The following is a 21,102-nucleotide window of genomic DNA, read 5'->3' on the forward strand; positions in this document are numbered from 1 at the left end:
GAAGGCGCTGCGGGACAAGGTGGCCAGTCCACCGCGGGCTCGGGCGGCGGCCAGTCATCCGCGGCCTCGTGCGGCGGCGGCCAGTCATGGAGCTGGCGGCTGAGGCCACTGGGCAGCGGGTGGAGCTGGCGGCTGAGGCCACTGGGCAGCGGGAGGAGCTGGCGGCTGAGGCCACTGGGCAGCGGGTGGAGCTGGCGGCTGAGGCCACTGGGCAGCGGGAGGAGCTGGCGGCTGAGGCCACTGGGCAGCGGGAGGAGCTGGCGGCTGAGGCCACTGGGCAGCGGGAGGAGCTGGCGGCTGAGGCCACTGGGCAGCGGGAGGAGCTGGCGGCTGAGGCCACTGGGCAGCGGGTGGAGCTGGCGGCTGAGGCCACTGGGCAGCGGGTGGAGCTGGCGGCGGAGGCCACTGGGCAGCGGGAGGAGCTGGCGGCGGAGGCCACTGGGCAGCGGGAGGAGCTGGCGGCGGAGGCCACTGGGCAGCGGGAGGAGCTGGCGGCTGCGGCCACTGGGCAGCGGGAGGAGCTGGCGGCTGCGGCCACTGGGCAGCGGGGGGCGCTGGCAGCGCTGACTGCGTCTCCCAGGCAGCGGGGAACGCTGGCTGCGGCTCCCAAGCAGCGGGGGGCGCTGGCTGCGGCTCCCAAGCAGCGGGGGACGCTGGCTGCGGCTCCCAAGCAGCGGGGAGCGCTGGCTGCGGCTCCCAGGCAGCGGGGGACGCTGGCTGCGGCTCCCGGGCAGCAGGGGGCGCTGGCGGCGCTGGCTGCGGCTCCCAGGCAGCGGGGGGCGCTGGCTGCGGCTCCCGGGCAGCAGGAGGCGCTGGCGGCGCTGGCTGCGGCTCCCAGGGAGCGGGGAGCGCTGGCTGCGGCTCCCGGGCAGCAGGGGGCGCTGGCTGCGGCTCCCAGGGAGCGGGGAGCACTGGCTGCGGCTTCCGGGCAGCGGGGGGCGCAGGCTGCGGCTTCCGGGCAGCGGGGGGCGCAGGCTGCGGCTTCCGGGCAGCGGGGGGCGCAGGCTGCGGCTCCCGGGCAGCAGGGGGCGCTGGGTGCGAGAACCGGTACGGCGGGTCCCGATAGCCCCACCAGTCCTCACATCTCCCAACATCAGGGAAAGCCCTCATAGGCCCCCCCGGCGTTGTTGCCCGACGCCTAGGAGCTGGCACCGGGCAGGGCTGGGGCACCTGGACTACCCCACACGTGAGCACGGGTGGCACGGCCGCGTCCTTCCATTCCGCCTGCCCCCACAGCACCCCGCCAAGAAATTCTTGGGGCGGACACACGGAGGTTTGCTTACGTCGCCTCCGTCGACGTCTCCTCCGGGGTAGATGCTGTGGAGGCCCGGTGTGCCGCAGAGGACAGTAGGGGTTCTCCTCCTCCTCGGTGTCGCTGTCCGGCCAACCGAGGAGTTCCCCTACCGTCCATTTCTGCTGTGTCTCTTGGTGGTGGTTCATTCTGTCACGGTTGTGGGATGAAGAGGACACAGGCGCAGAGTAGAGGTAGGTAAGGTAATCCATTTAATACAAAATAAAGAATGCAGGACTCCAACAAAACAAAAAGCAGCAACCAGTGACGTGGGTATTCCTTACACAGGATAAACAAAACCAAAATGAACCACGCCTTGGGGCCTACAAACTAAACTTAAATAGGGTCCCCAATTGGAGGCAATGACTAACACCTGCCTCCAATTGGGGAAACCAAAAAAAGGAGTAGAGGTGGCTAAAGGCCACCTCCTGTCCTGTCCTGGCTATGCCCCGAGCCCAGCGCAGAGATGGCTAGGGGCACAGCCAGGACGTGACACCTTCTTTCATTTTTCAATCTCCAATTATTACAGGTTAACAGTCTTTTATGCCAGGATACATAGGAGGTGGCCAGTGGTCATAACCAACCATTACACAGTCTATTATCCTCCAATAAGAAAGGTTTATCCTACAACAGACCCTTGTATGGTTTGTTCCAATCTCCCCTATGGTCCATGGGTCTATCGATATAATCTATAACAGTCATGTGGACAGTTCCTAGCAGGAGGTGTGGACAGGATGTATGGACAGGGTGTGTGGACAGGGTGTGTGGACAGGATGTGTGGACAGGATGTATGGACAGGGTGTGTGGACAGGATGTGTGGACAGGATGTGTGGACATGATGTGTGGACAGGATGTGTGGACAGGATGTATGGACAGGATGTATGGACAGGATGTGTGGACAGGATGTGTGGACAGGATGTGTGGACAGAATGTATGGACAGGGTGTGTGGACAGGGTGTGTGGACAGGATGTATGGACAGGATGTATGGACAGGATGTATGGACAGGGTGTGTGGACAGGGTGTGTGGACAGGGTGTGTGGGGCCTGTTGTGGAAATTTCTTATACAATGTATTCTGACTGTATAAAGGAGTGAGTCCCACTGTTAAGATAGGTACAGGAATGTGTGGGACCTGGTATTTGCATAGGGGGCATCTATTGTCTGTCCAGATGCAGATCAATGGGTTTTAGGACAAGATAGGAGAAGATATACAACAGGGGGAGTAAGGTCAGTTGGCCCCTTTGGGTAAACATTATTGCAGGAAGGATAAGGTGGGGGAAGATAGCATTTGACGTGTGTGATAGAACAAAGGGAAAGGTGTTTGATTGACATGAAACAGATGGCAGCATCTTACCACACCCCTTCTTCCTATGTAATAAATACTGTCGAAATGATGTTTTTATTTAGAGACTATCCACTGTTACTTTGTAACCTGTATACTTTCTCCTTGCAAGCAAGATTAAAACCGTTTATTGCGCAATTGATTTCTCCTGTCTTACCTACCATTTTCATAGAACTTTGGAATTTTAGAAATTGCCATCACAGGCCTATCAGTAATGGTCACCACGTCTTATCTATTTTCCATTGTTCAGCGTTTGGCAGCATAGTCAACATATGCGTTGTGTTTTCTCATGCCCATTTCCTCTCAACCATAACCATGTTAGATTTTGTATCAAACAAACAGTTTCCAAAAACCCAAATTAGACAAACACTGTGACAAGCTACTAAGGGCCATAACTGATTTTCTGATGTTTCTATTTTTACTAAGCAAACAGGAAAACCCAATTCTTCATGTAACTCTTTAAGTACATATTTAATTCGCTTTGAACTCTCAGTTCAACTGTTTTTCATCATAGATAATAATTTCACAAATCCACCCCCTGCTTTCACATCATAAAGTCACAAAATTACTTATGAGAGAAAGCAGCACCCAGAATGAACATGAAAAAAGAAAATCGATATTAAGGATGAATCTAACATTCATTCTAAGGAGTCGTAAACTGAATATTCATCAAAAACAAATGTGAAAATGACAAAAACACAACATCCACAAACAAAATAAAAAAATACCACATTTGCCACACGGTCGCTTGTGTGAAGGAATTATAACCCATAAAACCTATAGACAAAGTTCTCAAATTAGCATATAGATTTTAGCGTTTCCCCAGGCAATGGCCAAACTACATTATAACAACACAAACATCATGTCTCAATTAACCACCTAAAGCTCAGGGAATTTTTTCAACTTTGATGCATATCTATGTTACACCAAATAGTGGCGGCCACCAAAACCAAAATCACAACTGTCATGCATATTTCATGCATCGACACCAAGATTGTCCTAATTATTAACAATTGGGGATGACATTAGGTCTCTACCCTCACTACAAGTAGGTTTCGAAACCATAAATTTCGACATGAACTCTATTAAGAGGAAAGTATATTTAGCTTGCTCTTAACATTTGATTATCCCAAAACTGAATATACTCATATTGGGGAAATAACCACAGGTGAGACCAGTCAGAACACTCAAATTTAACCCGTAGTAATAGGCTACTTTCTTGTAATGGGAAAGGTTGGTAGAGGCCATCCCAGGGGTCTGCCCCCCTTCCTGGAGCCCAGGACTTCACCCACTTCTGGTAGGCCATAAAGCCCAAATGGATTGTCTAAAATGTTCATGAAACAGAAGTTTCCACACAAAAACGTGACATGGTCTTCAGACGGTAAGAGACGTAATGCTTTCAACTTATATCCTACCTTAACTGAAGGTGCTATGAGTTATTACCCCACTCATCTGATATCTCATAAACACAGTAACAGCAGGGTGGAAAGTAAGAAAAAACCTCTCCAGAAACAGAAAACAGATGCATGATGTCACTAAAATCAAGGAACAAAGAAAACGGGTTGACGGAGATCATGGTCGACAAGTAGAGTCGACTACGGCACCCGCAAGGAAGCGTTCGCTACTGGGGTCGCCGAGCCAGATGGGGCGATGCAGGGCCCTGAGGACCCACAGCAATCCATGTAGAACCACCGAGGCTGGCTGGCGATGCGGGGAGCAGGTCCGAAGCCACCGACACGGCTGGCAGGGCCCCTGGGAAGGCTACAACCGCTCGAGGAGGAACACCGTGGAAGGGTGGGAGCGGGTCAGGGGGACAGCCAGAAACAGCCTGAGAAGGGAGAGCTAGAAAACAGCACTCTGCCTACACCTCCTATCAGCCTCTTCCTTCCACATACCAAAAGCCTTCCAATCCACCTTCCGTCTCCCGGTCAGCAACTTCTGAATATTCCCCTGCTCGTAGGCATCCAACTTCACTCGCAATCCATGCAGCCGTCTCTGACTAAAACGGCCATTCGAAGGAAAGCCCAAAAGCTCCCAAAGATACAGTTGTTCACATTTCCAGACACCATAAACGTTGGACATCATTTTTGCCGGTCCATCGTAAAGACGAGAGACAGGCAAAGATTTACTGCCGCACTCACTATCATTAAACGCAGCAAACCGAAGAGTGCGAACCGGAGCGAACACCAGGGGGTCGTCATGCTGCCACCTCGAACAACATGTCCAGCACGCGTTAATAAGCTTGTCAGCCCTTTCCCGAGATATACCTTACACCAGTGTTTTATACAGTGGTCCAACCACCGTACTGTTAACAGTATCAACCAAGTATCTGACTGTATTGTGCCCTTACCTCCGGAGTTCAACATTTTACCCCGGGCACCTGTACTGATATATCCCAAAATTCACAACAGCCGGGCGCCCTGACTCTCACCCCTTTCATAGCCAGCCCACGATCGTGGGAGGATTCAGGCTCCAGAGACCCAGTCTCCGGCCATGCACGGTTGACCCGCTAGGATGAGTTTGAGATATCAGGTTAAGTAACCAAAGGATGAGCCCCCAAAGTGTGATTGTAACTCCATCGATAGGAACTCTTAAAGGAATAAGTCACATTCTGCAGACCATTTCTACGGCACTTTGGGACTAAGCAAGGACGTCAGGGGAGCAACTACTGCCGAGAAGTTCCTGCAGAAGGTGCGATAGTACCCCACCATTCCTAGGAACCGACGCAACTGACGGCGAGTAGTAGGAGCAGGAAAAGAAGCTATCGCTTCCACCTTGCTACCAATGGGGCGCACCTGACCACCTCCCACCTGCTTCCCCAAATAGGTTACTGTTGCCTTGCCGAACTCACATTTGGCCAAATTAAGGGTTAACGAGGCCTTCTCCAAGCGCTGAAGCACCATCTCCAGCGTAGAGAGATGGTCGGACCAAGTAGGAGAATGGACTACCACATCATCTAGGTAAGCAGTACAATTTGGTACATCAGCAAACACAATGTGAACTAACCGCTGAAATGTTGCTGGAGCGTTGCACATGCCAAAAGGCATTACAGTGTACTGCACAAAGTTGTCAGGTGTCACAAAAGCCGAAATGTCTGATGCACGAGGGGTCAGAGGCACTTGCCAGTAACCTTTCAGCAAGTCTAACTTACTCACATATTTAGCGGAGCCTATCCTGTCGACACAGTCTTCCATCTGAGGCAGTGGGAAAGAATCCGGCACCGTAACAGAATTCACACGACGATAGTCCGTGCATAAGCGGGACGTACCGTCTGGCTTAGGAACAAGAATACATGGAGAACTCCAGGAGCATTTACTGGGCTTAGCCATGTCATTCTTTAACAAGTACTCAACCTCACCTTTCAATATCTCTCTTTTTCGAGCGTTTACTCGATAAGGATGTTGCCGAATAGGAGCGGTGTCCCCCACATCCACGTCATGTTCCAGGACAGAGGTGCGGCTGGGGACGTCTTGAAACACAGTAAGAAAACAGTTTAGCAAGGCAATAAGATCAGTCATTTGATCTTTGTTCAAATGTCCCATTATCAAGGGCAATGTTTTTAACATCTCTGAGTTACTGAGGCGTTCACACTGCTGCAACGTATGACGTGACACCAACCCATCGTCGTTCTCCTCTAGGGTCGTGCCAGGCTGCAGCACCACCGCAGCCACGCTGGAGACAGCGGGCTGAACCGGCAGGCTGAAGGAGCTGTCAGTGGAACACCGTGCACGATATGGCTTCAACTTCTCTGGTGTGACTGACAGAAGAATGTCTTGCATCTGGGGAGCGACTCCGCTTTCCCCTTTCTGAGTCTGTATGGGACTTGACACCGTAGACTTAGCAGAAGGACCGTTCGGTTTTGGGTCCTCTACCCTGTCTTGCTCGAACATGGAACCAGACAAATCCACCACGTCACCCAGCTTGCGAGACTGCATTGTGTGTACACAAGCCGGGAATACCTGGGGAAATGCTTGGATCAAGTTATCATCTGTACTTTCGGGTCTCGGGCTGTCTACCACCTCTAACACTGGAGTCACGTGACCACCAGCGATGTCGTTCCCTAGTAAAAGTGTGACCCCTTTCACTGGTAGGCTATGCACTACGCCAACACGGAAACGGCCTGATATCAATTCAGATGTCAAATAAAGCCAGTGTAACGGCACAGACTTTGGCTTGTTCTCTAGGCCTTGTAAAAGGACGTGTGAGCCGCAGTACGTCTCAGCAGACCAGGGCAAACTGTCTGTGAGAATGAGTGACTGCGCTGCACCGGTGTCTCGAAGTATCCGAACGCTTTTCTGATCGGTTGGTTTTCCCGTTACCGAAACACAACCGACAGACACAAACGGAGCGTAGACGGGATCCGGCTTAACAGTGTCCACAGAGACAACCGATGTGCCCGGTACACGACGCACAGTCTGAACGAACCCAACACCTTTCGGTTTAGCGGACGATGGCGGGGACTGTTTCGGTTTGCCTTTTAAAACCGGGCAGTCCGAAATTACGTGGCCTATTCGGTGGCAGTAGAAACACTCGCAGGTCTCAGGCGAAGCTTTAATGTCACCGGATGAGAACCGAGGTGAACGAGACGCTGTTGACGTCACTGTTCGGTTTTCACAGCGAGGCCCGCCAAACACAGTTTTGTGGGTTAAGGAATACTCATCTACCAATACAGCTGCCTGGGACAAAGTCGCCACTTTCTGTTCATTTAAATGAACAACAATCCGGTCAGGAAGGTGGTTTTTAAATTCCTCCAGCAGGATTAATTCCCTAATTTCTCTGACAGTTGTAGCCTTGCTGGCTGCACACCAGCGATCAAATAGAGATTCTTTGTCTCTAGCAAATTCTACAAAGGTGCGATTTGAAGTTTTTTTGTAGTTTCTAAAACGCTGCCTATAGGCTTCTGGAACCAATTCATACGCCTTCAGTACTGTTGCCTTTACTAACTCATACTGTAAACTCTCTTCCAGGGAGAGTGCGGCTACCACTTCCTGGGCCCTCCCAGTCAATTTACATTGGAGGAGGAGAGGCTAAACATCCTGTGGCCAATGTAGTGCAGCGGCCACGCGCTCAAAGGTGGAGAAGTAGCTATCCACTTCGGCCTCCCGAAAGGGTGGCACCAAAGCAATATTCTTGCTTACATCAAACTGGGCCTGCTGATGGGTAGGTGACATACTGAAGCCTGCCTCTAACTCCAGCTGTCGAATTCTTATTCTCACCTCTTTGTCAGCTTCGGCCTCTATCTCCTTCTTTCGTATCTCTAACTCAAACTCCATCCTTCTGGCCTGTTCCCTGTCTTTCAGCTCCCTTTCCAACCGGGCTACCCTCACCTTGAGCCTGGCAGTTGCTGAATCAGATCCGGAACCACTCGACTGAGGAGACAGGCAGTGTCAGGGGGGCGCCAATAACTCCCTCCCGTGCACCGTCCTCCGACCGTGCAGGGGAGACAGAAACAGCAGCTCCCTTCTCACCAGCCTCCTCTCCAGAGTCCAAGCCCTCACTTTCCTCGTCCTTTAAGGTCAGCACGCCTTTTTCCACCAAACCCTCTCTAACTAGTACCAAAAGCTCAGCCTTTAGGGCCTGTTTCGGCACTGAAATATCGTAGTGGTCAGCTATTGCGCAGAGGTCAGCTTTCCGCAGCCCTACCAGTTGGCCAACAGAAGGCGCCTCACAAAATGTAGAGATGACCGAGGCAGCCATGTTACGCACGCTTGCCTACAGACCTAGACCTGGCGAACAACGAGACTGAACACCAATCTCACCACCACTGCCGCCACACCACAATCCCACCAAAACCACAGTGGCGCTCAGTGTAGCGGGGTCGTATGGATCGTTCAAATCCCGGACGATCCCCCACGTATGTTACGCACGCCTCCCGGAGGAGAGAGCGCAACACCCCGCTACACGTAAAGCACCCTAGGGCTTGACAGAATGGGTATGGGGTCGTGGGTGCGAGAATGGATGACAGAGACAGGATTACCGTTTTCAGGACTATTTAATGAACGTAATGGTAATTCAGGGAAAAGGGGCTGGACGGAACCAAAGCAAAGAACATAAAAGTAAACCCAAACCCTCTAAACCTACCTTACCTGTCAAACCAAGAACTTACCTAACTAGCACCTCTTGCGCCGGTGCTCTAACCAAAATACAGGGGTGGTCCGCCCAGATCTTACCTAGTGGTTTTAGACAGAGTAAAGCTATGGGAGGTGTATGCCCCAGGGCCTCTTGCCTAAAGCACAATGGCTTTCCCCTTCCCCCTGGAAACAAATGGAAAAGGTTTAAACACAAACAAATGCCACAACATACAATGCACATAAAGTTTGAACACAGACACTTGCCACAACACTTAATCACAAACGTTCCTTCTACCTTACATATAGCAACACAGATCAAAAGCAACAGCATGTGTGACTCCCTCTGAGACACTAGAACTGTGGCTTATAAGCAGGCTAAACCAGCTGTACCCACTGACGAGCTGGCATAGGGGCTCTCCAATCAGCCACAGGGACAAAAACACATACGAACACAGAGCAAAAGAAAGCACTGGGGACGTAACAATGATCATATGCAGAGTGGCAGACAACTAAGCATTTATGTTGCACATGTTTTTGGGCATGTTGTCATGCAGATTATTTTTGGTGCAAGCACACGAGCTTGCCCAGCTTGAATTTTAAATACAGGCCTACATCTACAATTATTGTTATACTCCAATAACTTTCGATTTGAAGGTAAACAAAAATCAAACAAAAACAACACGACTGCTCAACTTGAAGAATTCGACTGAGGAGTCTCCGACTGCTGATTTGACTCATCGACTTTCAGGGGGCAGCCCTAACCACCGCAGTGGACTAACTACCACCGCAGTGGACTAACTACCACCGCAGTGGACTAACTACCACCACACTGGACTAACTACCCCACACTGGACAAACTACCACCACACTGAACTAACTACCCCACACTGGACAAACTACCACCACACTGGACAAACTACCACCACACTGAACTAACTACCCCACACTGGACAAACTACCACCACACTGAACTAACTACCCCACACTGGACAAACTACCACCACACTGGACAAACTACCACCGCACTGAACTAACTACCACCGCACTGAACTAACTACCACCGCACTGAACTAACTACCACCCCACTGGACTAACTACCACCCCACTGGACTAACTACCACCCCACTGGACTAACTACCACCACACTGTACTAACTACCACCACACTGAACTAACTACCACCCCACTGGACTAACTACCACCACACTGTACTAACTACCATCACACTGAACTAACTACCACCCCACTGGACTAACTACCACACCACTGAAGTAACTAACATCTACAAGACATACTTGAGTTTCTCCAGTCTCCAGTGTGGATCTTTCAGTCCAGCAGAGAGCAGTCTGACTCCTGAGTCTCCTGGGTGATTGTAGCTCAGATCCAGCTCTTTCAGGTAGGAGGGGTTTGACTTCAGAGCTGAGACCAAAGATGCACAGCCTATCTCAGTGACCGGGCAGCCTGACAACCTGCAGAGAGTTGATCATGAGTTAACAAACTATTCAGATATATATATATATATATATATATATTTTCACTTTTAAGTATGATATGTTAGATTATGTAAATTTTTTATCCATGAACAAAATAAATGCAACCAGAAGTCAGGGGAGAGTCATCTTTATTCAGCATGAGGCTACGATGTTAACCTTCCATTTCTCTCATTTTTCTCTCCAATGATTACAAAGTGAACACAGTATTTATGCCCCAGCACATCCCCTCCAACATCTGTCTGTCTTCCAATCACATATGTGTATTCTACATCCTAACCTTACATGGCCTAATAGTGTCCCCTCTTAAGATTCTTGGCTCCACAGCTTATCAGGTTGTGTGAGGCCCCTCAGTAGTACACAGTAGTTGACAACAACAACATGCGATAGAGTACCTCATATAGCACAAGATAACGAACCACTCCTCTAACAAGAGAATAGAACTAAAATACCGGCGTATCATCAGGTAAAGACAGGCTTCCTCACAATGTTATGTCCCAACCTACGGTCCATGGGTCTATTCATCTAGTCTATGACAGTCACATGGAAAACTGCTATCAGGAGGTATGGACAGGATGTGTTTGGGACCCATCAGCAATGGGGCATCACATGTCCTACCTATTGTCCTTCGTATAGAGATAGTATAGTACTCTCATACATTGTGTCAATCTTAATTCAGTTACCTTTCATGCAGATGCTTCTGCCATTAAAATATTCCTTGAGTATGGCACAATAAAATCAGTTTCATTTATTTCCAAATTCCATGATAACCGTTTTGTTGTGATTCAGTTTTTATTGTAACATGAACACCCAAGACAGTAGTGGTGGGTAAGCAGTTTCTTCACCTGCAACCGCCTGCAATTCTTAATAACCCATCCTCATACAGTGGGGCAAAAAAGTATTTAGTCACCAATTGTGCAAGTTCTCCCACCTAAAATGAGGAGAGAGGCCTGTAATTTTCATCATAGGTACACTTCAACTATCAGAGACAGAATGAGAAATAGAAATCCAGAAAATCACATTGTAGGATTTTTAATGAATTTATTGGTAAATGATGGTGGAAAATAAGTATTTGGTCAATAACAAAAGTTCATCACAATACTTTGTTATGTACCCTTTGTTGGCAATGACAGAGGTCAAAAGTTTTCTCTAAGTCTTCACAAGGTTTTCACACACTGTTGCTGGTATTTTGGCCCATTCCTCCATGCAGATCTCCTCTAGAGCAGTGATGTCGCTGGGCAACACAGACTTTCAACTCCCTCCAAAGATTTTCTATGGGCCATCCAAATGCTCTCTAGCAAACCTCAGATGGGCCTGGATATGGACTGGCTTAAGCAAGGGGACACGTCTGGCACTGCAGGATTTGTGTCCCTGGCGGCGTAGTGTGTTACTGATGGTAGCCTTTGTAACTTTGGTCCCAGCTCTCTGCAGGTCATTCACTAGGTCACACTAGGTGTGGTTCTGGGATTTTTGCTCACAGTTCTTGTAATCATTTTGACCCCACAGGGTGAGATCCTGTGTGGAGCCCTGGATCGAGGGAGATTATCAGTGGTCTTGTATGTCTTCCATTTTCTTATAATTGCTCCCACAGTTGACTTCTTCACACCAAGCTGCTTACCTGTTGCAGATTCAGTCTTCCCAGCCTGGTGCAGGTCTACAATTCAGTTTCTGGTGTCCTTTGACAGCTCTTTGGTCTTGGTCATAGTGGAGTTTGGAGTGTGACTGTTTGAGGTTGTGGACAGGTGTCTTTTATACTGATTACAAGTTCAAACAGGTGCCATTAATACAGGTAACGAGTGGAGGACAGAGGAGACTCTTAAAGAAGAAGTTAAAGGTCTGGGGGAGCCATAAATCTTGTTTGTAGGTGACCAAATACTTATTTTATCGAGGGATTTAGCAATAAATTCATTAACTATCCTACAATGTGATTTTCTTGATTTTTTTTGCTCATTTTGTCTCTCATATTTGAAGTGTACCTATAATTAAAATTACAGGCCTCTCTCATCTATTTAAGTGGGAGAACTTGCACAATTGGTGGCTCACTAAATACTTTTTTGCCCCACTGTATATGGATAAAGTGAAATTCTCAATTCCACATCAACCCTGAACACATAAATATAGAAAATCCTGCTGTAACACACAGTTCAGGCATCATTGGCCCAAGAAGCTACATTGTTTACTTTGCAGAAGAACAAAATGATTCTCTGCTGATATGTAGACAAAGTCTGTCTGTCATGAAATGTGAAATGAAAAATTAGTTCATATTTTAAAACTGACATTATAACACAGGACACTTGGGGAGGGGGGGGGGGGTAATTTGCATGACTGTACTTACAGAGCAATTCTGCAGGTTTTGATCAATGGCAGCAGCCACTTTGCCTCCAGATTGGTAATGATTCAGGCGGCATCACAGATCATCTGAAACAATCCAATGTTTCCTATTCAGTATACATGCCATGCACAGAATACATTTGGGCTAGTTGACAGTAACTAAATAATTTTTACCTGAACATTGATACTGTGGAAGGATTTTCTGTTGACAATCTCCCTCGTGGGCCCCCTGAGGGGCGTTTAATGCGGATCTGTGTGCAGTCCAGCGCACCAATGACATTAGGGAACGCTGTAACACAAAATAGTCTGAGTATATCCTGTGACTGTTGTAATTTAACACGTTTTTGTAATCTGTAATTCATGTTACCTGCAATCTTGTAGAAATCTCTTTGATGAAGCACATTCTTCTGTCGCCAGCGAAGGTAATAAAGATGTGTGCCAAGGATTTCAGTGCCAAACACACTTCTGACACAACGGCAAATAGTGCCTTTATTTAGAATTTCGGCATGTCCCACGGCATATAAAAACATGCCGCTTCTAAAAAAACGCAGTGCACACAATAACGGATTCCATCTCCAGTAAATCGATACCTCTCATGCAGGTACTCGTCGGGAAAAGCTAAAGGCTGATCTGTCCCGAAACACCCTCTCACGTTTGAAAGCACGTCTAAATATCAGCACTTCTTCATCCAAAACGTCATTCAGAAATGGGCATGCCATGGTGCAGGGAGAAACACAGGTGAATGGGACTTTATATATTGCCCTCATCACTGACTTCATTGAAATCCCCGTTGCAAATTCATCAACCATTTCAAACCATCTAAACTGCAATAGTAGGATTTAAATCAAACTCGTCACAGCAAGTGACAAGTAATGCGTGTTAATAACAATAAAGCAGAACACATTCAGAAGACAACGGAACGACTGTTGTTGAAGTCTAACACTTCCCCGAGTTGGTTTGTTGGAAAGGAGAATAAAACACCAGGAGTCAGGTCAATTACCGTATCATATGTCAATTTATTACAGAAGCTTCTGGAGACACGTGTCGCCGCACAAGGTCTAAGGATCAACATTCAACAGATCATTTTATACTTCTACTACGCCCAAAAGATATAGTCGTTAAATTCACAAAACAAGTGTGCTATTGGTCCTGTTCCAGTTCTATTCCTTATAAGGATAAACGCAAACATCTTCTTGTCCCCTCCTGGTTTCTGTCTGGCCTGTCAGACTGTGTGTGTGTCTCTAACCTGTGTCCTGTTTCTCAAAAGACAGACATACTAAATCTTTCTCTCCCCGGCAACCGCCGAACAACCGGCAACCAAACAGGGTTTTCCTATTCTCCTACTTGCTCCTTCAGTTTCAGCTCATATTACAAACATTAAATATTTTGTTTCATTGGTTACAACAGCTTATAACAGTTCACTAACTTATACAATCAATACATCCACATTGGTTACAACAGCTTACAACAGTTCACTAACTCATACAATCACTACATCTACACTGTTAAAGACGTTTATTTCGAATCAGAGCGGCAGCTGATTTAACACAAGACTCCAGGATTAATCTTAGCCTGGCTGTTAGCCTGCTCTGGAGCAGGCTAGCTGCAAAGAATAAATCTCCATGGTTACTTGGCTGGGTTTAATTCAGCCTGCTTTTGTGCAACCAAGTCAAAGCTAAATTAATCCAGGATAACTTGGATATCCCGGCTTAATCCCTTATCCTGGTTTTGTGCAACAGGCCCCTGAAGTTGCAAACACAGTAGCTATTATCCCACGTTTTTATGGTAGCCTACTAGCTCTGGTAACAACATCTTTGCCTGGTGTTCATTATTTCTAAGCATTTGCCTCTTCCTCCGGTGAAAATGTTGTTGCAAACGTAGCTTGTGCTAGCCGCCGCCAAGTAGACTGGTCATGTCTTCAGCGTGATTATTTCCGATAACTACTCCTTGTGATTGTCATTGACACCGTCAGGGTACTGCTTACTGAGAGGGAGGGGGAGAGAGAGAGTAGTAAGCGTGTCTGTGTCGCTGTGTTTTGCAGGTGCATTCATTTGAATTGAATGAATAGCTAATTCCGGTTGACTTGAACACAAATATAGCACATTTATACTTCGAAAGAAAGCTGGCTGTTCTCCGTATTTGCCGGGAAAATAAAAAGGGATGGGTTTTAAAACTAGCTATCCAGTAGTGCTTTCATTATTTTGTTGAGAGCATTATCTAGCTAGCGCTACAGTGAATATGGGCTAGTAGCTAGAAAACCGTGCTTGCCACTATATAATGACATCATACTTTGTCAACTTAGTGTAAAAACAGTCATGTTGACATGTCCTTTGGTTTAATTAAATGTAATAGTGAATATGGTATTGTGGTCTATAAATATAGTTCCTATTGTATTAATATTTTGTATTATATTGATATAGCTAGCCATTTACTTGAATAGCTTTTTGCAATATATTTTCTTTGGAATATGGAAAACATCCCACTTTGTTATTTTTTATTTGGTAATATTTAAGTTATTTATATTGTTTTATGGGTTATTAAGTTGATGTATTGTATAGTTTTTCTAACCTACTGCTAAATGTTTATACTTTTGACAGGGAGACAACTCAGAAGTAGTCAATTCAGCAAGACACCTCAAAAATTTGCTCACAAATCCAATACCTTCCCCTGGTCCTGTTGGGCCCAGTGCCCAACACAGAGCTACCCCTGTTGGGCCCAGTGGCCAACATCAAACTGGCCCAGAGACTTCAAGGTGTTGTCTTGTTTCACAACAAATAACACACACACAACCAGATTAACATGTATAAAATAATGTAAATTCATCTTCTGAATACGGCATGTCATTCTAGCAGACAGGGAAGGAGTCAGGAAAGAGGGAGAGATGGCCGACCCAGTGTCCACACTGAAATGACAAGGTCCTTCACTGTATTTGGTTTCTTTGTCAAACTGACTTGTCCCTTACAGTCAGCAATTACATTCTCAAACTGTAGCTAGTGAGATGTGTATTTGTATTGTGTAATGTCAAATAAAAAAAATATCATCACAGGTCTTTTCCTGCCCTTTTTGGAGCCAGGGGAAAGCGCCGGTGCATTCAACGGCCTTCCAACCACTTCACACCAGTCAAAGAGATACATGTTACATTTTATCTCTTATCCAAGATTGTTGAGCGCACTCCCAAAGGCAGTGAAAAAGTTTTTCATCTACAAGCTGGTCTGGGACGCAGGTCCACGCTGATACCAGAGAACTACACCCATGATGAGGTGAGGCAACTTGTTTTTTTTGGTCATATCATATTTTAATATAGTCCACTATCAAAAACAATGTTCTTTTGTCAATATGATGGTATGATTTATATTACTCCTGAAGGTATGTTCAACCCTCAAAGATCTTTATCCAAAACTGGAAAGTGTGTCTGGGGGCTGGCTGATTTATAAAGGAGCAGGTACATAGAACTTACCCATGGTCAATCTAATCTAGGTATAAAATAATTTGAATCTATATCATGAGTGATAAGTACTATCACATTTCAAAAGAGTTCAACTATTAAATAACTTTTGTTAGGAGGGTGGGGTTCTAGAAAACTATATATGGTGTCTCCTGAGGACAGTGGATATACTGGGCTAAATGCTGAATACTGCAAGTATAGGCGGAAAGGGTGTCCTATATATTGCTCCGATACAGGAGGAACTAGACACTCAGCCACTGCCTCCTGACTCCAGGTCCTTCTCCAGTATGCCAAAGGCAATGTGCCACTCCTGTCACACCAGCTATCCAATGCAAATCCTAGCGCTGCATGTTGAAACATGTAAGCCTTCAGATACTTATCCACAGGAGGTATGTACAGACCCATTGTATGGATAATGTTGGGAGACCATTAAGCTTGAATACAATGTCTTAAGAGAACAAAGAGGAGGCTCACCATTACAGTTGGATTTGGTCATAACTTGTATAGTGGCCAGTTCCACCTGATGTGATGTGGATTTTTTAAGGTAGTTAATAGGGGTGTAACGATTCATTTTAACCACGATTCGTATCACAATTTGTGGTTGTCGATACGATTCAAGGCCGATAATGGTTCATTTAGAACGATACGATCCGAAACGATTCAGTGACTAGAAATCGATTCAGTATCTTTTCAGCCAAAAATTCAACCCGTTTGACTGAAATAGATACCTGGATACTGGACAGTGCAGGTGAAGTTTCCTAGATTCCTGTTGTTTCTTGTAAGGGAATCAGGTATCAATTAATTATGGATATAAACAAACAAGTAAACAACAATTAATGGCAAATGCATTCACATTTTATTTGAATAAAGTGCAACCAACACTTCAGGTTGAATGAACAGGAAGTTAAAATGTTCTGCTCTCATTTTCAAAATTCAATACATTTTCAATAAAAGTACAGTAAGTGCAACCAACATTTCAACAGTAGGTTTACCTGCTACTTTTGCTGTAGTTTTTCAACATAAAAATACTACTATATTAATATCAAAAATAAAGTGCAACCAACATCTCTTCAGGTTGAATTAACAGTAGGTTTACCTGCTACTTTTGCTGTTGTTTTTCAACATAGAAATAATACAAATACAGTACTAATATCAAAATTAAAGTGCAACCAACATTTCTTCAGGTTGAATTAACAGTAGGTTTACCTGCTACTTTTGCTGTTGTTTTTCAACACAGAAATAATACAGTATTAATATAAAAAATGAAGTGCAACCAACACTTTCCACACACTGGACCGCAATGGTGGCTTGATAATTTCTCGCTCGTCGGCTTCTCCTCTGCCATCTGCCATGCTATGTTTTGTTGTCTTTGCGCTGCTGCTGGCCCGGGGCGATGACGTCACGGATAGGCAGACTGAATCGAGTAACGTTTATCGCCTTTATCATTAAAAGTGCTAAGAAAAAGCATTCCTATAAAGTCTGACGTGCTTAAATCCAATGGGTTATTTCCTAGTATTGATACAATCGATTGATTACATTTTAAAACGATGTTAGATCGATATATGTCGTCCGGAAGGCCAACTTGCTGAGCACAGATCGATGTAGTTGGTTCATAGGAATATAAATCGATACATCGACGTAGTAGATGGATCGTTACACCCCTAGTAGTTAAGCTATATTGGCAATGAGGCTGTGTCAATTAATGAACAGTTTATGCAAAAACATGTTGAACGATGAGTAACAACAGATATATGCAATCATGTCACAATTTCTTTTTCAATTTTGTTATTCCTCCTGACAGCCTATGGAGGAAGATGTGTTTTTTGTGTCCTCAAAGACAGAGGTATGTTGTGATGTGTTGAGTGTTTATTTTTGAGGTATTATTGTCTCCACCTTTTTATGTTAAACATTTAAGTGATTCCAGTTGCAGACCGTGTGCCCAATCTGTGGCAAAAATTTTCCTACCAATTACCTGGAGGCACATGCAAGCGAGTGTGGAGAGGTAACAGAATCTTAGCACAATTTAGTCAATATAAAAAAGATATCAAGATATTGTAACATTTTAGTTAGAGAGATCCCGCCAAGCATCTGTCTTTCCACGAGTGGATTAATGTATTTACCAGTTGGATTTAATACTTTTAAATTGACTGAGTTGTTACCATAAAGGCTGACTGTGCTGTGTGTGATATACATTTATTTTCAACACTACACAAGTTTTATTTTTTGGTTGTCACTGTTGCCATATGATTTTTATTGATCAGTTAGTCCAGACCATAACAAAATGTAACTTTATATGCAAGTTAAGACAGTGTGCGGGAGCTTCCTCTGTTTCAGTCTGTTGCCCTTCTGGTCCTCTCCTACGACCTGTCTGCCTCTGTAGGTGTGCATACTTTTTTGTTTCATGTTCAGTAGGCTAAATGTTTTGGCTTGTGATCTTAAGTATGTCCTCAGGACATTGCTATGTTTCTACTAATTTATACGGTTTTCTTTCAGAAGTGCTGGTGAAATCTGGGCTGCAAGTCTGGCTCAAAGCGGACCACCACCCTGCTGCCTCAAACTTTGGTGCTACAAGTACTTGTGTGATGGGGAGATACAGATTCAGCAAATTTCCAAAGAGGATGTCTCTGATGCGGAGTATACATCACTTCTCTCCTAGGTAAGAGGTCTTAAGGGTTTTAGTGCTGTAAAATGTTATTATTCAGTGGTTTCTTTTCTGTGTGTGTATGTGTTGAGTCGGTCACAGAGGCTACAATGACTAAACTGATTGAGGATATTTTGAACTGTGGCTATAATGGTTCTGTTAATGTTGAAAAGAGGGAAGAAATTCTTCGGTATAATTGTTTTTTCACTATGCTAATCCTTGTACGCTGCTATATTATTGTGCTGGGGGATATGAGGAATGCACTTTCTAACTTTTCTCAGTCTCCTCCAGTTTAAAATTTTAGGAGATGAGGTCCTGGTCCACACCTGCGGAGTAACTGGTTTGGGGGGCCCGTTGCTGTCCCTGTCCTTGTCCACCTGGTCTTACTTTTGACCTAGTCTAAAATCAAATAGACTCTGGATTTAGCCCAGAGAAATGTATTAATTATTCCAATTGGACTCTTAATATCTCACCTGGCACAGCCAGAAGAGGACTGGTCACCCCTCTGAGCCTGGGTCCTCTCTAGGTTTCTTCCTAAAATTCGGCCTTCTTAGGGAGTTTTTCCTAACCACTGAAATCCAACACTACTGTTGTTTGCTCCTTGGGGTTTAAGGCTGGGTTTCTCTGTAAAGCACTTTGTGACAACTGCTGTTGTAAAAAGGGCTTTATAAATAAGTGTGATTGTCAAGGATGTTAATATTCATGTTTTGCTTTTTTACATTTCACTTCATATTGATATAATTTTTTCCTTCTATATTTTAGTGCTGTTGTTCTTCATGCCGTACTTCGGCTGCTGCCCCTTCTCTCCCAGCTACGTGAAGGTCTGAAACTTTATGGTCTCGCTGATCTAATGAACCAATACCCAAACATCTGCCAACCACTCTTTGTCCCTGGGATGGAGGTGAAGGTGAGTTAATAAATGTAGGCTTTAGTAGGGATGTACTGATACCACTTTTAACTAACAATAGTGTATTCAAGTCCTAAACTCAGCTTATTTCAAGTACCAATCATGCCCTTTACTTTAACTTTTTTGTATAGACTCCGAGCATTTGTGGGCTCGCTGGACAATAATAATGAAGATATTAAAGTTAAAGGTCCACGATTTTCCTATTAAACAATGTGTAGTGTCATACAAAAGTAATCCTCCTCAATCATCACTTATGACCCACAACAAGTGTGAGGTGGTGTATTTATCTACAGAGAGACTGCCTTCTGTCTGTATTTTCTGGTTTTATTATTGTGCTGTGTTTGGGACATTTCTGTGTCAACCTTTTGGGCAGTGGGTGTGTAGTCCACAGCCAGCATGTGTGAGGTTGGGACACATAGTATAGCAACCAGGTAACATAATTGTGTTTTTATGTGCTGCTTCTCCTTCTCTCTCCTCTGCTGTGTGCTATCTGCTGTCAGTGTGTCTGTTTCGACTGACCTAGTTTTTCTCATTCATTTGTTCTCACCAGCACCGCTTGCTCTATTCATTAACTCTCTAGCTCACCTGGCCACCACTGCTCTTTCTGGATAAACTCATAACGATACATTGTTTCTCTCACCAGGCTGATGCTGACTTTGTCTTTGCGGCTTGCCAACCTGAGTTCAGCGAGAAGGGCTCCAATAAAGAACAGGTGGAAGTGAGCGTTATGAACCATCTACAGGACTTCTTGCAGGAGCTGGAAGCATGTAATTTCTCTGTCTTACACATTTCATGAAGTTTCCATGTAGATTTTATTATCATTGTAAGTACACTTATTTAAGATATTAGATTTCCAAATTCTACCTCTGTGCTGGTACAGGTAAACCAAATATTTACATGATTGTTTGCTTTCTGTCTCTGAAAAGGTGAACATCCAGAGGTGGGTGACACAGACTATCCAGGTCACCTGTCCCCCAGTATGTTTCTCCAGTGGCTCACAGGACAGGGCCACATTCCTGTCTTACCAGAAGAGAAACTTCAGAGTCTGTGTGCAGTTCAATCACACCTGTGACATCCAGTATGGTTCACATACAGTTTGCTACCCAACAGTTGCTGCATGTAGTAACACAATCCGCCTGCCTGTTAAACATATGCAAACTTATACTGAGTTCAAACAAGTGATGACAGAGGCCTTCCATCTAGGGCAGGCATTTCATCAGGTTTAAGTGAAATGTTGCAGTTACAAATATGCATATACATTCAGACTCAAATAGTCATAGATAAGATATTTTTGTAAAATCCAGTTTGTATCTGTTAACCCAATTCACTGTTCATGGGTGTATTAAATGACCCAGTTTGCATGGCTAATTGATTTTATATTTTAGAAAGTATAAATTGTTTGCCACATTAAATGTTACACTTCAAACAATTTCCATTTGTGCATCGCACCATTACAATGTTTGTCAGAGATGTACTTCACTGCGTTCTTTCCCACTTCCCTGTGGTGGTGTCAGCTTGACCGATGTCCGATTAAAAAAAATATATATACAAAATCTTTGGAAGCAAAATGCATTTTGTGGCATTTA

General features: G+C 45.3%; 3 protein-coding genes and 1 long non-coding RNA gene across 5 annotated transcripts in view; 2 read left to right on the forward strand and 2 right to left on the reverse strand.

Moving 5' to 3' along the window:
* Window positions 1-21,102, forward strand: part of LOC109615482 (zinc finger protein 501-like) — a 1,152,720-nt gene that overhangs the window by 961,838 nt on the left and 169,780 nt on the right. The gene's annotated exons all lie outside the window — the stretch shown is intronic.
* Window positions 2,781-7,649, reverse strand: LOC117595287. The gene is made up of 2 exons (XM_034295521.1): window positions 5,991-7,649; window positions 2,781-4,474 (listed from the first exon to the last, which is right to left on the reverse strand). The coding sequence occupies exons 1-2, from the start codon at window positions 6,565-6,567 to the stop codon at window positions 4,254-4,256; spliced, it is 798 nt and encodes a 265-aa protein (XP_034151412.1). The 5' UTR covers window positions 6,568-7,649; the 3' UTR covers window positions 2,781-4,253.
* Window positions 9,894-12,741, reverse strand: LOC109615486. The gene is made up of 3 exons (XR_003782577.1): window positions 12,698-12,741; window positions 12,528-12,610; window positions 9,894-10,171 (listed from the first exon to the last, which is right to left on the reverse strand). It is a non-coding gene; the product is annotated as an uncharacterized LOC109615486 (long non-coding RNA).
* LOC114840364 lies at window positions 16,124-20,654 on the forward strand. Its single transcript, XM_029123564.2, has 8 exons — window positions 16,124-16,357; window positions 17,770-17,811; window positions 17,893-17,970; window positions 18,303-18,348; window positions 18,462-18,624; window positions 19,372-19,516; window positions 20,160-20,283; window positions 20,443-20,654. Exons 1-8 carry the CDS (start codon window positions 16,148-16,150, stop codon window positions 20,586-20,588), a joined length of 954 nt encoding a protein of 317 aa, XP_028979397.2. The 5' UTR covers window positions 16,124-16,147; the 3' UTR covers window positions 20,589-20,654.

Source organism: Esox lucius, chromosome 11, assembly GCF_011004845.1.
Source record: "Esox lucius isolate fEsoLuc1 chromosome 11, fEsoLuc1.pri, whole genome shotgun sequence".
In the NCBI taxonomy this organism is placed as follows: Eukaryota; Metazoa; Chordata; class Actinopteri; order Esociformes; family Esocidae; genus Esox; species Esox lucius.

Excerpts from the sequence above, each read along its gene's own strand:
- LOC117595287 (XM_034295521.1), bottom strand. The coding sequence starts at position 6,567 with ATGCAGTCTCGCAAGCTGGGTGACGTGGTGGATTTGTCTGGTTCCATG. Across the intron at positions 4,475-5,990 it reads AAAAAGAGAGATATTGAAAG|CTCTCCCTTCTCAGGCTGTT; the intron begins GTGAGGTTGAGT and ends GCTGTTTTCTAG.
- LOC114840364 (XM_029123564.2), top strand. The coding sequence starts at position 16,148 with ATGCTGAATACTGCAAGTATAGGCGGAAAGGGTGTCCTATATATTGCT. Across the intron at positions 18,625-19,371 it reads ATACATCACTTCTCTCCTAG|TGCTGTTGTTCTTCATGCCG; the intron begins GTAAGAGGTCTT and ends TCTATATTTTAG. Across the intron at positions 20,284-20,442 it reads CTTGCAGGAGCTGGAAGCAT|GTGAACATCCAGAGGTGGGT; the intron begins GTAATTTCTCTG and ends GTCTCTGAAAAG.